An 18,651-nucleotide genomic window follows, 5' to 3' on the forward strand; every position below is an offset into this window, starting at 1 on the left:
GTTTTCCAACTTTCAGGGATGGTATCTGATAACCATAAAAGATTATATACTTTCAATAAAACATTTTGTGCTTTAGAATGAAGATTGGAAATTAATTTATAAGTAATGTCATCTAGACCTGGTGTAGTATTTTTCCTAGATTTGAGAGCTATTTTAAATTCATTAATTGTAAATGGTTCAGAAAGAAAGAAACTGTTATTGTTACCCGGCGATTGAAATAAACAATTTAATTTAGCTGTTTCCACATGTTTTTCAGGTGGAGAGATTGGTGCATATTTATCAAGAAATGAAGGAATCCATTCATCATTTTTTGGGGCTTTTCTGTGTGTTGCGCGTTTGAATTTACGGATATAGTTCCAAATCATGCTCACAGGTGTGTAACGATTAAAAGATTCACATAATTTCGTCCATCCTAATTTCTTTTTTTCACTAATTAATTTCTTCTTTACTGCATCAATTCTTTTATACATAATGTAATTTGGAATTGTAGGAATAAGCCTATAGTTTCTTAATGCTTCTTTGCTATTATTAACGGCTGTAGCACATTCATTATCCCACCAGGGGACTGGCTTTTTAGTTTTGTATGATTTTTTAATGATAAGTTTAGGAATACATTCCTGTTTAAGTTTATTGAGTATGTCACAAAAACTGGTATAAATATTAAGAGCATTGCCTTCTTCAAGATTTAAATTATCAAATGCCTTTTCACTTTCAGATGAAAATTTCGTCCAATCAGCACGATTATATATGAAGCGCTCAGAAGGAGAACCTATCACATATTTTTCTATGGAAGTCTGAATATTAATTATTGTTGGATAATGATAACTGCCCATAGGGTCATTGTGAACCTTCCACTCGCAAAGCGGAGCTACAGTGGGACTTACGCAGGATATGTCAATAGCCGAAGAATTATGGTGAATTGAACCAACAGTTGTGGGTGATCCAGTATTAAGGATACAAAGATCGCAATCGTCTAACAAGTTAAATACATCATTTCCTCTAGAATTAGTTGACAAACATCCAAATGCAACATGATGCGCATTAAGATCACCTGAGAGCATGACTGGTTTTGGCAAATCATTAATAATTTCCTTTAATCTTTTACATTTAAAACGTCCACCCTTGGGAGGGCTGTATGCACACAATATAGATAAATTGCCTACACTTGTTTTAATAATGATTGCTGTTGTTTGTAAAAAATCGTGATAAGGGGTATTAATTACCCGATATTTAAATGTATTTTTAATCAAAATTGCAACTCCACCATAGCCGTTGGGGCCATCCTGTCTTGTAATATCATAACCTGGGACATTGATGTTACTATTATTTTTTAACCAGGTTTCATTTAATAAACAAATGTCTATATCATTTTTCAAAAGAAAATTAATTAACAGAGGTTTTTTGTTGTTAACACTCTGGATGTTAAATTGTGCTATTGAAATATAATTCTTAGTCTGATAAACATTATAATCATTTAAATCCATATTAAATTAGATTGGAAAGAAAAACATCTCTTATTTTATTTATAGTTATAGCTTCATTGTTAGAATTAGCTAAATGGAGTAAAGATTTTACTATAGCATTTAATATGACATCATTATTTGCAATCTTTTCTAGCTCATTTTTTGTATCCTGTGCAGGAGATACATTATATGACTTAATATTAGATTTATTTACAACATTTACATTATTACTCACATTAGATACATTTTTCTGAGAGATAATATCTTTCTTACTACTTAAAACTGGAAATTCTTTGTCATAGGTCGCAGACTTACTAACTTCAGCATAGGTAATTTTGTTTTTCTTTTCAGAAATCTTTTTAATTTTAATGGGGCATGCACGAGAAATAGCAAGATGTGGCCCGCCACAGTTAATACAATTTAATGCATTAGGGTTGTTACAATCTTTAAAGAGATGTTCACCGGCACAGATAGAACATTTCTGCTTGTTATTACAAATTTTGGCTGAATGATTAAATTTAAAACATTTAAAACATTGCAAGAGTGGTGGGACGTATTCAAAAACCCTGTATGAAAATAGATCATATTGAACAGAGTCTGGCAAAACATTTGATAAAAAAGTTATGCTGACGGTTTGCAAAGGTACCCTCTCAGTGCCTACCTTTTTTGTAAAGCGTCGGATAGAAATGATGTCGAATTTTGAGGATAATTTGTTATATAATTCCTTATTAGAAATATTAGTCGGCACATATCGGATTATGCCTGTTTTTTCGATTTCTTTTGCTGGTATGTAGGCTTTCAAGTTGTACTTATTTAAGAAGCTTGTATTCAGCAAAAAATTATTGGCATTGTTGTGCTGGTTGAATAGTATAGAAATTTTATTTGCATTAACTCTATGCATGCTTTGTATGCCTTTAATTTCTATGGAAAAGATGTGATTGAGATAGATAGGGCTCTTATTGCCTATCTTTTCCTTTGAATTATTGCTCTCGACAAAAACTTGGAACATTCGATTATAGGCTGAATTATCAGGATACAAACGTTTATAGCCGGATTTAAAAAAAGGCTTATGTGAGTCATCAGAGTCTTCTCCGCCATTGCTACCACTGTGAGAATTATGTGTAGTGGATTTCCTCTTACCAGGGGGCGGCCCGCTTCCGCTAGCACCTGGGTTCACATCTCCATCCATTATTGCAAAACCACAAAGTTAACAATTAAATTAGCTTGTTTTTCAAGATAAGAAATATTTTTAGAGAAAATATTTGAAAAACCCGCCTTCACTTTACAAAAGTTCCCGCCAGAATCTTTCTTTTTTTTCTTGTAATTTCGTGTCACAGTCACACCAAAGATTATAAAACGTCACGAATGAGAGCTGAAACTAATCGCAAAAGATTTCTATTTTTTTAAAAGCTTACTGTTCATTAGTATGGCAAGGTTTTTAAGTATCTAATTTAAAATTTTTACCTGGGGAACTGTTTATAATCTCTACTCAAAAAAAAAAAAAAAAAAAAAGAGAAAGAAAGCGAATTTTTTTTTTAAATTATAACAAAAAATCTTAAAATAACCGTTTCGTCCCACAATACGACATCGGACGTTTGTCTGTGGGATCAAGACATTATTACACTAAATGAAATTAGAGTACTGTATTTATACCTATATTTCTATTTATATTTATTATTTCATTCATCCGTAGACTTGGTAACTCAGCTTTAACTGATTTAAAGTTCAGATCACATAGATTGAACCGTTGAGCAATGGCTCAACAACTTAATTGGCGGCTCACGGCTCAACGCGATCTCAGAGTAATAAGGTGAGCCGAGGAGCCATCCACCCGCAGAGCGAACAATCACGACTATCCGTGAGGAGCCTTCATACCTGTATTATAAAGGTATAAATTGAGTGAACTACGAGCCGCTTCACTGTTTTGCTTCCCACATGCGAACTTTGAGCTCAACTGCAGGTCATCAAATTTAGTTGAGTTACCAGACCGATTTAAAAAGAAAAAACCAAGCGATTCGAAAAACATGATGTATAAATAAATAAATAACTAGAACATAAATATCGTAGATAATAGAATAATTTTACTTTTGTAGAAAATATTGATTCGTAACTCATTTTTTGTCAAAGTTTAAACTTCTGCGGCAAGATGTCGCTGCCAAAGGTTGTTTATTTAATTTCCTTTTAAAATTCGGATTCGCGATCGGATAATGTTCTGCCTGTTGCCTAAAGTTTAGAACTTGTTTTAATGTTGAAAAACAAATTGGATAGGTTAGATTAGGTTTGGGACATTTTAATTAAATAAAAACAAACCCACCATGAGTTAGTAAAAAAAATAAATAAAAAAAAATTAGATTAGAAAAAAATATACAAAAAAGCGAATATGTCTGTTCTGCTTAATGTGTAATGTAAATTGAACCATTTTTGAGTGTGAACATACTGTTACTACAAAAAAGTATGAAACAATTTTATTTTATTCATCGAAATAAATTACGACCCACAAAAAAAACTTCAAATCTGTGTAAAAGAAATTATTTCCTATCGTTTAAAATTAATTCTATGAAAATTCAGCATAAATAGCTATCGTAAAGTTTTACTTTATTATTAATAGCAGAAATTCATTATCATAGTATTCTGAAGTCATTGCAGTAAGTTTTTTATAGCTCTTAGATTAAGAGGATTAATTAATGTTTCGAGAGACAAATTTTGTTCAATTGATATGAGAGCTTACAGTCTCAAGATGGTTTTAAACTAGTTAACTTTATGTGAAATGAATACATTGTAGGCTATATCTCGTAAATTTCATTTGTGGCAACCATCTCAATTAAATTAATAATCTCTTGTACGAAATGTTTTAAATAGGATGAATAGTGTAACTCACGTGGGTATTTATAAGAACTTGCAGATGCGTTGCCTACCTGTAATCGACGGAGGAGGGAACGCACAGAAAGAGAATATTTTCCCTTCCTACGCTTCCCGTCCTCTGTCAAATCCACTGCCCCTTCCCATCCTTTACTTATAATCGACACTTAAATTTTATTAATTTTAAAGTAACCGCGTACAGCCGCGTTGTGGAATGGTCTATCCTAGGCGGTATTTCCAAACCGCTACGACTTAGGGTCCTTCAAGAAGCGAGCGTATCACCATCTCAAAGGCCGGCAACGCATCTGCGATTCCTCTGGTATTGCAGTTGTCCATGGGCATTTCATCAACGCCCTTGGTGTTCCCGCTGCTTTGCCCCCTTCTCTTATAAAAAAAGGCAAAGCAAGCCACAGTACATTACGACACGAACAATCAATCAACATACCATTTGATTAAACCTAATGATTAAAATGTTTAATATTGAACTTTAATTATTAAAAAAAAAGAATCATTACGGCTCCAAGCAGTTACAGAAACTTATTTCATTTAACGTTGTTTAATAAAGGTTCATAAAGAGTTTGTACTTTATTTGACTCGTGCGTATCCTTAACTTTACGATTTTTTTATTGCTTTGTGGCGCATTTTATGACTTTGTCTGAAAATCTTACTGATATTATAAATGCGAATGTTTAGATGGATGGATGTTTGTTTGAAGGTATCTCCATAACGGGTCAACGGATATCGCTGAAATTTGGCATAAATATATAACATAGTCTGTAAGAACATATAGGTTACTTATAAAGTTTGTTTTTATAATTCCTTGCGGACGGAGTCGCGGGCGACAGCTAGTTACTAATATATTTTCCTTTGGTCAGTTTATGTGAGATTTGGTGAGATACATTATTAAACATTGTATGTTTTTAAATGTTAAAAATAATATTTGGAACAGAACAAAATAAATGGTGAGCGCAGTTCTGACAATTCTCATAGGCCCTTCGTACTCAAGGCAACGTAAATTGTCGAAACTAATATTGTATGGTTGCGTCGCGACAATTGTGTTGCGCACGCTCCGCATATACAATGTTGAATCGTCGACGCACGTCGTCTATTCGGGCAGTACAGGCATAGCGACTACATGTGAACTGTATAGATATGCTCCGGCACCTTGAAAATCGCAGCAACTTTTCTCACGACGATCTTGACAAACTGGTTGCAAGTGATTTTTTTCGATGATTAGTTTAATTAATTTGCATACATAAAAACCATCCCTGCTCTTAAATCTCAACGTGACTTACAGTTAGTTTCTGAGACCAAAATTCCTGAACATATCGTCATTCCTCTCAATATCTGACAAAACAGAGATAACAGTATGTTTTATACAGGGATTTTGGTCTCAGTAAGCAAAGAATATTAATGAAGAAAACTCAAAAGAACAACCTGTAAGTTCCTATCCTGAACAGTCTCCAATATCCTCGTAGTTCCAGACTACGTGAATATTGTAACAAACATGAAGTTCTGGTTTACTCAATCATTACTAGAAATCGATTTTGTGTATAATTTTGTACTTTTGTGTATACTGTATTCCTTCACATATTCCAATATTAACCTCACGTTTGTTTGTTTCCTTAGAAAGGATTTTTACGCCAAGCGACATTGAAGTTGGTGAGTACAAAAGCTTTTGTAAAGCTTTCGCAGTGAGAAAGTTGAACAAAAATGTGTCAGTAGCATTTTAAACAAATAAGACCCATTCATATCGTTTTCAAGTATGACACAACTTTAGTCAGTATATACACTGACTAAAATTGTGTCATTGAAATCGAAGAAACTGTGTTTAAAGATGCCTATTCATATTCGCTTGAAATAGTTATATGGCGATGCCACAAAATACACGAAAAATTACAATGTGCTAGGAAACAACAAAGAGCAATACATATATTTAAATTAAACTTAAAAGAAAAATTTAAAAATAATGCTTTCATGATTTATTTTCTACGTTGTGAATACTGGCATATCTAAATAATTGCATATTTTCTTTTTCTGTGTAAGGGTATTGTGAGAATGGTTCAATCTTTTGTACATTAAAATAATGTATAATATTGTGAATCATACTTTTTACCAGGTTAAATAGATAACGGTTTTTCTTTTTTCTGTTAAAGTTAACAGATGTCCACTGCTGTAAAAGTAATAATGTTTCTTTATGAGCTTGACAAATCTTTTCGCTACGCGGACTGGCGTGCTCATCTTTCATGATAAGATTTTGAGAGCCACAGCTGTGATCCGTATGACTTATTCTTTGAACGCTTGTACTTTTGTTAACTGTATGGGTGGTGCAGCGGCATTGAAGTGACTTTTCTTTTTTCACTGGTGGTACTATACCTACTTGAACGTGTTGAGAGCGCAAATTTTGGCTTCGAATTGCTTTTAAATTGCTTTCAAAATCTGAGGTATCAACGGCAGTCTCTTTTCGTCTAGGTGTAGGCAAGGGAGCAACAGTTTTGGTAGATTTTTTCTCAATATCATTGCCAGGAGGCTTATTAATTTCGATTTTGAAAAGTCGCCTTTGAATGGCTTCCAGTAGCTCGTTAGAGGGATCATTTACTAGATGCGCTACCCCCCAGAGATATCCAGACATAATAACTTTAATATAACAATAATACTGCTATAAATATTTTAATATTTACTTTGAGAATTAAATGAAAACGTATTTAAAAAACAATTTCTTGACTATATACATAACATTAATTTTGAAATATATCACATGTCAACAAAGAGTATGAAACTGTATACCTATAGATCGATAAGGCTATCGGAACCGGTGGACATAAGTGAAACTAAAGTATGACAGCTCACTAGCGCCCTCCTGTTAATGTAAAAAATGACACAAGATCCTCAATGTACTGTATGTATCTGTCATGACATCTTTTTTATGTCATTTTCTGTGTCTAAGTAGGTTTTATATATATTCTGGCAGATCCAACCGCGATAGCAGCGCCTCTCACTGGTTGAGATATCCTTCTTTAACCATAAATAAGTAAGAATTGAAATAAGTCAATCGTAAATCCAATGAGAAGTTCTCCTAGAAAGTAATTACATATTATGTCGAGGGGGCAGGCACTGATCTCTGTTACATGAATACGCGTTTATCTATAGAGGTCAGCGGGGGCAGATCAGTGTGGTAAATTAAATTTCTTTATAGTTCTGATTTTAATGTAATAGCTAACTTCAAAAATACGACTGCTAATGATTACTAGGTAAACTAGCATACACTTGAGAGAAACCTCAGGAAACGAAAACCTAAGTGGCTTCAACATTTTAGCTTTACTGTTTGTTTTATTTTAAAAAATTCCAGACATAAATATCGAAACTCAATAAAACAGAATTGAAACTTCAAGTGTATTTTAATTCGTTTTATATGTTTGGAGCGATTTACAAATGGGTCAGCTTAAAGTGATCGATTTGAGTTTGAGTTGTATCCCCCGAAGCACGATTAGAATTGGAAATCTGTTTTATTGGAGTTTCTCGAGGTAATAAAACTATTAGCTGACAATATTATTTTGTATTGTTTCTAAATAAATAACGACTGTCACAGTACCGTTTTAAATATTTTAATACGTTATTCTTTATTTTATAATTTAACTAGAATAAATTTATTACAAGAAACGTAGTAAATGTATTTAAAGCTCTTTCGCACGTTAACGAAAATTTTGAATTTCAATACTACGTACAGTTCAACGTTATTAATATAAAAGGTTGAACTCAAAAAGATTAACTATACGTCAACCATTAAAATAATAATTTATTTCCGATGTATTTATCAAATATGTTATTTTAGGCACAATATTCCTCATAAAAGAGAAATTATATCAAGACTTTCTCAAGAGTTTATATTAGTATCTAGCTATATAGATATTTTCTTACACAGCTTAAGCGACTTTTATAAAATTTCTAATTAAAAGTTTGTTTTCCTGATCATAACTATAATTAGAAATTAGAAAAAATTATTCGTAATATTTGCAAATTACATTATCATCGTTTACGAACATATTTACCTACATATAGAATATGTATATGTGCTTTTTGTTTCAATTGTTGAAATCACTTCATCAATGAAAATTGAAAACTAATGTATCAAAATGAAAAATGCCGAATCAAAACGGATAGGTTTTATTGGAAATCAATTTATTTTGTAATTAAATTACAATCCTCAATTGGCTGAATTCTGTCGGAAGCTTTTCGATTTATTGCTTCATGTATTTCATTACAGATTCAGTTTAAAAACATTTATTTAGAAACGGGTTTATGTAACAAAAAAAACAAAGTTTCTAACTTAACGTAATTAGCTGTCTACTGAGTATTTGTTAAATAAATTGCATGTCAACGGTAACAAGATCATTTTTCAAAAAAACACCAAATAAGAGAGAATTGTTAACGAAAAAAATGTATTAGGTACATTTTTGTTATTTTGTTAACGTATTCGCTTTAGCTTCACGCTTTAGGTGTCGTGGGCTGCATAGTGAAGAGAATTTTTTAGTGAGTAATATTCTATTTGATGTTTGTAAGTAGTTATGCTTCATGTTGAAGCTTATAGAGGAATATCAAGGTCTAGTTTAGTTTATGAGTTTTCACCTAATACCTAGTTTCTGAATACTTTATGTAGAATTGGCTTGTTATTAGTTGTAATTTGATAAATGAGATACATATTAGGTACTGTTCATCTTTATTTTAACATTATGTTAACTTAATTAATAATTATAAGTTATAAAGTGTGAGCTTAAGATACCACATAGTCAATGTTAATAAATTTTAGAAAAAGGATAGTAACCGAAACATTGTGTCGAAATGAAACATTAATTTGATCTTTAATTAAGTTATTTATGAAAAATGTTTTGAGGTACACAATAAATCATATGCATGTTATATTCAGCGCATAAATCCAGACATTCGACGAACCTAAAAATTAATGAAATACTCGTATGACATCTCAATCATACTCGTAATTATGATTTATATTTGATAATAATTAAATATGAACTTGATGAGATATTTATAAATTTACGCTGGAAGATGAAGGGAATAGCGACTTAGCTTGGCCTTCGACTAAGTTATTCTGATGTGGAATTTATAAAAGATTTGGCGCTCCGCCATAGCGTAAACTAAGTGATGGATGGGTGCTTCTTAAAGGCAGTCTCATCGAAAAGCAACTGTAGAATTAAAAGTTTTTGGTCAATTTTGTCCGATATTTCTTGTTTTCATAGTATAGAGAAAGTTAAATATATATACTAAGAAAATAAATCGATTTCTTAAAGTGTTTTAGTCACCAAAGTCGACACGTAGCAAAAATTCAAACTGAAACTTTGAATTAATCGACTTTGATACGTTATTAGATTTTTATTGGTTCAATTTTCTACTTGTAATCTCATGACATGTATTTTTATTTAAAAATATTGAGTGGCTATAAGTCTAGGGAATACCGAAAAATAATTTCATTTTACGAAGTGGTGACCTGAATTTCGGATTTCAACAAAGGTTTATTGAGATGCTTTTGACACGATGTCTTGCAAACGAAATGTATAAAAGTTTATTGCTAAGATTAAGAGCTCAGAAACGTGAAATACGCGTTTACTATTGCGATCAAACCGTGGGCCTAGCACGTGACTATATATTTTTAATTGCCATCGTATCGTCATCATCAAAATTTGTTTTAAAATTCGTGCTTCACCCCTATCGGGCGTAAAGTGGTGTAAAATCATATTCTGACATAGTTGACGATGATGATACAAAGACGATTGTCACAAATATACGTTCTGGGCCCACAGATAACAATACCAAAAGCGAATATGACATAATACAGTGTAAACAGCTTGCAGAGCAGGATATAAAAAAAATCGCCATATTTAATAAATTGCAGAAATGAATTTATTCGTCATTTTAAAATGAACCTTGTAACAGTTACGTTATTTGTATAGTAATATTGTTATTTGTACGAATGCATGAGAATATAATGTATGCATGAACACGGAATTCCCACACGTTATATTCACCTGTTACTAATATTTCTGCGCGTCGACGATTTTGCCCAATTGTAGAACGGTGTTGTCAGTTCGAAATTATTTACTCTTATTTAGAAGAAAATTAATAACAAAAGGAGCGTCGGTGGCTCAGGGGTCAAGCACTTGACTTGCAATCTGCAGGTCCTGGGTTCGAATCCCGCCATGTACCAATGTGTTTTTCGATTTTCGATTTACATATGTACATTTATCCGACGTTCTTACGGTGAAGGAAAACATCGTGATGCAACCTGCACATATCTGAGAAGAAATTCAATGATATGTGTGAAGTCAACCAACCCGCACTGGGCCAGCGTGGTTGACTATGGCCTAATCACCCCTAACTTGGGGTAGGCTCCGAGCCCCTCGGTGGGGACGTGTATAGTGAGCTGATGATGATGATGATAATAACAAAAAAATAATAATAATAAAGTTATTCATAGATCTCGGCTTTACTAAGTGATGTTATATTTAAATAATAGAGATAACAAATATGACCTACGTTAGTAATGTTAAGATTATGAAGAAGAGATTTTCTTTCGATTGTTTTTTATAATTAAATCAGTACATTTTAAGTTATTCGGCCATCTATTGTAGTATTCTATTATTTATTAGCAATCATAATCCTAAACAACATAATCCCACTATGGCTCCTTATTATAATGAGGAAGGTAATATGTTACAGTGAAAATACATTATTAATCATCGAAATTTCGACCTCACATTGCTGTTGGAACTGAATATTTTATGAATCAAATATTGTTCCCGACTCCTGGACAAACACAGACCTCGGAAATAAATTGTTGAATAATTAAAATTCATCCGGTTTTATTTATTCATTAGAGTTACTTGTAATGGATATATTAATGATTTTGATTTAAAATTATTAAAAAATTGAAAAATAAACTGTTCCGTTGATGATTTTATTGTTATTTTACTACACGTGATGTTCAATAAGAACAAAAATTGAAGATCAGTCATAATTTGTGTTTATTCTTACACTAATCTATATGAAATTATTATTATGCATAAGGGAATAATTTTCATACATAAAAATAGTTAGACTTTTCCTTATTATTATGACCTGTCCAAATATCACTTGTATCAATAATCCGATAGATTTGTTATCGTGCTAACAAAATAAATAAGTTTCTACAACAGAAACCGGTCAAGGTCAACCACAGCATAAAATGTATTGAAAAAATAAATGTTCAAATAACTTTCTTTTTACTTTGAACGAAGAATGAATTATTTTTAACATTCAACAAGAGTACGAATGAAAATGAAGTACACGATTTTATTACAATTAAAATTATATGTATTTCATTTCTTTGTACTGAACGGACGTATTTTTTTGATATAATATGAAGGTCGTGTTGTGAATTTTTTAGTAACACACTTCATTGTATATTCGCCAGTAACAGAAAAACACCCTTAAGAGGATATAATGAAACAAACGTACGTCTTTTCCGTTCATTTATGAAGACAAATTTGTACTCGCTTCATGGTTGTCGAAGCGATGTTACTTGTGGAATAAGATAAATTAAAGGTATAAATAAAGTCCGTATTCATTGAACTGTTAAGGCGGAAATTCTTTTTCCCGTGAGCCTCTTAAAATATTGTCATATATCTCATTCCGTAACATTATTTTGTTTACATACTTTAGGTCTTATTTAAATTACACCAAAATTACTTTGAGGTATTAAATGAAAATTCGATTATCGAGTTTTTCCTTATGTATAATTCACGTTTTTTTTTTATCATTGGGCGTTTTTTTTCTGAAAAAGAGAAATTTATATATGAAGGCCTAATAGAAAATCATAGAAAACAAGAAAGAGATTGGTGAAGCGCTCCACACTGAAAATACGCTTCTAATATGAGCCGAACTCCTGCAGTAACAATATTTAGAATTTAGCTAATGAAATTCACCTAGTTATCAACTTACTTCATACTGACAAAATGTTTTTCTTTTCGATTATACCAGAAAGATTGACTTTTAACGAAGTGGAATTTATACAGCTGTAGTAAGTCATTTTATTCGTACGTAAAGCCATAAAGTTGTTTATAGTTGGAGCTTTTGGTGAAGGTTCTTTGTAGTAGTACTTAATGTACACATTACAGTATGTTACGAAAAAAGTAACGATCCCTAAGTCATTATGTTTCGTTAATGTTTTGTATAAAAGAAAGTTAAATAAGAAATTGTTATACACAATTTTACAAAGTTGTAAGCAGGAAATGTTATTTGTACAGGGTATTTCTCTATTTGAGTAGTATTTCAAATTGAGTTTAGTAAACACACGTCTAACTATTGCAATAACACCGGCTTAAATAACAAAGCAAACAATTTTAGCAGGTTAGAACTATTATATCAAATATTATTTAGTAACGGTAAACACACCAAGCGCGAAATAGTTAAAACAATATTGCCTTAAACTAGGAAACATGAGAAGTTTATTTGCTTTAACATCAAAAATATTATGAGTTAAATAAACTTCTATATTACACAATACATCATAGATATTTAAATATAAAAATCTGTTTTACAGAATAATTAGTATGGGTATTTACAAAGTGAATTTGGTATATATATTAATAAACTTCGATCAAAGTTTATGGGCTTTGATCAGAACTATTTTAGTATATTAAATATGTTTCAATCCGCAGTGGGACAAAGTGGTTGAATTAGGCCTGATCATCCCTAAGGGTAGACTCGTTCTTCTCGGTGGAGAACGTGTACGAGCTGATGATAATTACATTTATTCATGATAATGTTCCAAAATTATATTACAAGAAGCTTACACAGATGGCGGATGAAAAACCTTGCCACGTATTTAAGTAGGTATGATAAAATCAATGGATTCCCCTGAACAGAAAATGTACCTCATATAAAACCAGGTTTAAAAATAGCAAGAAACAATTTAAGACCCATGTTTACTGTTAGGATATTAAAACGTATTGCTCTGATTTATTTTATCACAATTTTACGATTTTTAGATTACTCATTTTATATTAGTTTTATTGTGATGGTGATAAATATAAAGTGATATATGTGTAACAATTGTCTATCATCATTATCACCCTGTATCAGTACATTGTTGGAAAATAGTCCTTTCCCAAACCCTTCCGCAGTGAGCGGTCCTGCGCTTTCCAGCGACTTCCTACCGATGTTTCTTATATTTTAAATTAGTGGTACAATCTTACCTTCTTCTCTCCAACCGTCACTTGCTGGACATAATGTATTGTCACGCTAGGCTGAAAATATTTCGTATTGTGTGCTTTGTTTCTTGTGTTAAACCTATCTTTTTTCTGAATATTTTTTATCATCAACAATCCTTGGTTATTTCTCAGATACGTAAGAAAGTTTTTTCTAATACCATATCCGATATACGTACTCATATGTATTATATTAGTTGTAGTTATTTATTCATTTTCTAGGGAATCCCAGTGGATTTTGATTGTACCTATATTGGGCGCGAGGACTGACGTGATTGGAATACATTAATGATATCCGAAAAATAATATTATTAGAAATACATAAATATAAATAGTGAGATTTAATGATTATTGAAATCGAGATATCATTACGTTTTCGCGTCTTCGAACCTAATTTGTATATCTTCGCCAAAACTGACCATTTACTTGAACTTTTTATTCAGTTTTTCCATAATCTTGTAATTATCTTTGTACATGACTGGCCAGAGCCAGTCAAAGAGGTTTTATATATAAGTATATACTCTTTTTTATTCATTAATATTGTAAAATGTCATCGACTTTCAATTGTTATTTTTCTCTTCTTGCTAGTTCTGGCTTTGTGTGTTACTGTTACGGAATTATACATGTTTTTCGTACAATCTTTTATTATTTAACACCACAATACATATCACTCGATAACAATCTTAGTTATTTTTTAATATTGGTTGTGTGCAAAATAAAGTTACATCAAATCGGGTAGATTAAAAAACTTGACTGTCAGTAAAATAGTTATTGTTTTAATGTTTAGGTAATACAACGCTATAAAGTTCTTTATGTTTGTTAGAAATGGCTCATGTTTATTGGCAGTTATTATTAGCAACGTTTGCACGAAGAACAATCATCGAACCAATTTACCCAAGTCCAAGAGTGCAAATCCCGAACCATTTTAATAGGTTTCCTTAGCGATATTATGTGCACGCCGTTTTATTACACAAGGGTGGACAGAGGTGGACTATTCGATTCCACATTTCATTTTGTTCAAAAGTTCATTTTATTTTCAACTATGTTCATATTATGAAGATTTTTTTGTATGTTCGCTCACAAGAGCGAACTGTTACTTATTAATTTAATTTTTTTTTCACAAAAACTTAAACTTACTGATGTCACCAGAATGTTTTTGTATAATTCATAGAATTAAAAAATCATTGATATACATATCAACTTTATTTCATTTAAACATTGAGTAATAATAGTGGACACATATACACATAATTAATAAACAGTTCTCTAATTTACAACTATGTTGCAATCCAGATTTAATCAAATATACTAGTGTCGCTCATTGGTTGAAATTAAACCATAAGCTTTTTTATTTTTGATTAAAAATGGCTTTGATATAATAGTAGTAAGTTTCACGTTAATCTGTTCACACAATTTCCTTAAAAAGGGGTGCAAAGTTTTCGCATTACGCTAATGATATTGATAATCAGATATACGTTATCAAAATACGAGTAAAATCGAATACTTAATATTAATGTATGAATAGCTAAATTTAAAATGTCTAAAAAAACCATTAGTTTTGTAGAAAATGTGATTATTTTGTTTAAAAAATTTAAGTCAACATATTAATTGCATTCTTAAGAATATTATTTAGTGATATAATATTTTCGATACATATTTCGAGTAGTTAAATCTCAATTGAAACGAATCATTCAAGTACAGGTTAATCGTACCACTCGTACCTATTTTTTTTTAAATTCTTTATACAATTGGCTAAGTATAGTGGGTTTCTGATATAAAAATATCTGTATAAAACATATCGACATCCCTGTCACTATCTTTGACAAAACAGAGATAACAATATGATATAAAAGGGGATTTCGGTCTCAGAAACCCACGGTAATTGAAATAATTATTAAAATTTGACATACTTGTATAATTTTTTCCACTAAACTACGGCATTATATCTCGTGTTCCACGTGATCAGTCATATTGCGGCTTTGAGCGCCCAAAATAGTATTTAATTACAATATTTATACGAAAATCACATTTGTGTCGGTGCCGTTATCGGATAATCATACGTGAGTTAAGCCGCTCTCAATTAATTTAGCTTAAACTAGTATTATAAACTAAACATAGGTAAAGTATAAGGACTCAGAGTACAGTCCTTAAGACCACTGGAATCACTGTAGGATAAGTTACACGGAGCTTATTCCTTTTAATACGCCGATTTCGTTTGCGTAGAAGGATCGTATTCGAAGATTGCGGCGAGAGAGAAGTGGCTTGAAGGTAGTTTGCAGTTGGGAACAGAATGAGGGCGGTACCGCTGCCTGCACTCCGTCTCCGTGGGCAGCCGGTAACGTGCCAACAACCTCAGCCTGCTGTCGCGACTGAAGAATATATAATCAAAGTTATTCCAACTTGAGCGGAAGAAAGTGGTGACCTCGCGATTGCCATTTTTTTTGTGATGTGCATAGACGGAGTGAAACCTGAGCGGGTGTTCTAATTCGCTAAAAAAAGGTAAGGATTGGTCCCATGGATTTGCAGGTCCATCGAGTTCAGGCGGTTGTTCAGGATTAATATTTTGTATTTCAGATCCCTTTATCTTTGTTTTGCTGACGAAAATGCGACCTCTAGTGAGGAACTTGATCACAGACGAGTTGTGCGATGCGCTCATGTCACCACATAATATTATTGGATGGTATCCTAGATGACAGCCATTGTTAGCAAACCGTTCCAGGTGGGCGAGAAAAAGCTGTGATTGCGCGAGGCGCACGTCATCGTTCCTGAGGAAGTGGTAGAGACGCGTCGTGGCGACTATGAGCGGCATGGCGGGGGTGCGCGCGTCTCGCGGGACCAGCCGTACGGCCAGGCCGACCTCGTGTCGACTTAAAATTCCATAACTCTCCTGACAAAATTCAACAAGAATATGATCCTCCATATGAAAAACTGAATTTTTAAAGTAAATCGCGCAGCCATCGTCTTCGTTTCCAGTTCTTCTTTTATACACACCTGTGTAGCCTATATCTTCAAACTGCGAATAGAAACTTTCAATGTGAGATTCTTCAACTTCTTGGAGGCAGAGAATGTCAGGATCTAAGCTGACGATCTCATCAAATATACGTTTTGATCTTATATCCCACACAAGATTTTGCGGTGAGCAGTTTTGGTACAGGAAGATTTGGGATTCGATCAAGTGTTGCGCCAGAACATTGTACGAAACTATTTTAAATGTAAATCTTTCATCAATATCATGAATATCCCATTTTCCTATTCGTTCCCATCTTCTAAATCTGCGTTTTTTACCTTTATTGGTCTCTTGCAATGGCACCTGTTCTAGCGCGCGAAGGTCTTCCATGGTCAGTTCCAACTATTTTTTCGAACTAATCTTAGTACAATCACCAATATTTCTTTATTTTGATATTATTAATTAATTAGCTTTTAGTCTAATTAGCATATATTTAAACTAAAAGAAACAAGCATTCGTAAATAATTTAAGAAAGCCAATTTATGCACTGCTAGTTGCAAGTTCAGCAAGTCCTGTAGCAATACTATCGTTTTCTATCAGCTTGTACACTATAAACGGCAACTGACGACATTAATTTCAAACGCAAACATACTTCTGAATCGTTTAGCGTTAAAGTAACCGCGAGATTTTATTATAATGTGAAAACACTCGGCCTGCACGAAATTAACTACGCACTTAGTTAGGTCATAAACATTGCCTGAATGTGTACTGATTGAATCTGAGAAACATCGCTATGTAAGCGCTGACGTGCAGGCTGCGTATCGATTAGCGCTCCGAAACGTACTGCCCACGTCCTAGAACATCTGCGAGAGCGAGAGAGACATCACTCATCCAGGCTCCGTCGACGTAGGTGTATCTGTCTGGTCATATCTGTGAACTATGGATTTTTCATATTTATTTAGTTATTTAATAATGTAACACTTTTCTGGAAAGATTTATCGTCGGAATAGCGGAATATTAATTATCTTTTTATTGTTCCTTTACCCTTTTTGCTACCAAACCACCAGGTCGCTTCAATCTTTTCCTCATGTAAGCGAATTTCTACCACTTTTTTCTATACACGGCTGATAATACTAGTGGTTTTGGCAATAACATTATGTTAAGTACGCACTAAAAAAAAACAAAGTATAAAAAAAAAATCGGTTCATAATTATCTACAGAGTTTAGAAGGTTCGCGATCCTATTCTTATATATAATTATGTTATTAGTAAATCAATTTGTTCTAAATGACCTCTATTCAGTTATTACGATGACTTTCCTTTATTCCTAATACCCACGTAGAACGCAGATGCCAAGCTTGGAACTAAATCAATTATGATAATACTGCTTACAAAGTAACGTGGGTAATGTTGATAAGAAAAATTGTTATCTAATAAAAGTTTCATACACACTTAATACCAGAAAACTTTTGCTACTACTAAGAAAAATATTCCTACTATTATTCTGTAGTATAGGTACTATTGAAAGCTAAACATTTGTAACTGTAGTATGTTACGGTATAAACTATCACAAGGACTTTTTATTTTTTATTTGAGAACTTTCTTTTTTACGAAACTAATTTTGTAGTTGAAAATTAATCGTTATTAAGAAACGGGACTCTTACCACGATTAAGTTGTTTGAGCTCCCGTTAATTGCAACTTACGAACAGTATATAATATTAGTAAAACCACGAAAGTTTGAAGTTATATATCGAAAATTAATCGGTTTGTCACCAGGTAAGGTCAGTTTATCTCATCTTCTTAGTTCATATACTTACTTTATTAAAGTGAAGAAAGTTATAAGTGTAAGGTTTACTTTAATAAATTAATTTAAAGCTAACCGAAGTACTTTCAGCACCATTAGAGTATTCAAATCACGTACCAAACTCTCGCCCAATATCCGACAAAATCTACCCGAATCGCCTTGAAATTTGGACGTGTTTGATTTATGTTATTGTATTATATCGTATCTTCCGCTGTACATACTTCACAGACATTCAGCATCTGTTTACTATCCTTATTTATATAAATAGGTATAAAAATAAGGTTTCGTATGCGTGAAAATATTTCATATCATATCGTC

The 18,651-nt window shown here is 32.4% G+C and overlaps 1 protein-coding gene across 1 annotated transcript; it reads right to left on the reverse strand.

Moving 5' to 3' along the window:
• Window positions 1–15,535: 15,535 nt before the first annotated feature.
• LOC106720284 (protein angel) lies at window positions 15,536–16,942 on the reverse strand. Its single transcript, XM_014514878.2, has one exon. It carries the CDS (start codon window positions 16,917–16,919, stop codon window positions 15,780–15,782), a length of 1,140 nt encoding a protein of 379 aa, XP_014370364.2. The 5' UTR covers window positions 16,920–16,942; the 3' UTR covers window positions 15,536–15,779.
• Window positions 16,943–18,651: the final 1,709 nt, after the last annotated feature.

The sequence above is a fragment of the Papilio machaon genome, chromosome 4, assembly GCF_912999745.1.
Source record: "Papilio machaon chromosome 4, ilPapMach1.1, whole genome shotgun sequence".
Taxonomy (NCBI): Eukaryota; Metazoa; Arthropoda; class Insecta; order Lepidoptera; family Papilionidae; genus Papilio; species Papilio machaon.

Excerpts from the sequence above, each read along its gene's own strand:
- LOC106720284 (XM_014514878.2), bottom strand. The coding sequence starts at position 16,919 with ATGGAAGACCTTCGCGCGCTAGAACAGGTGCCATTGCAAGAGACCAAT.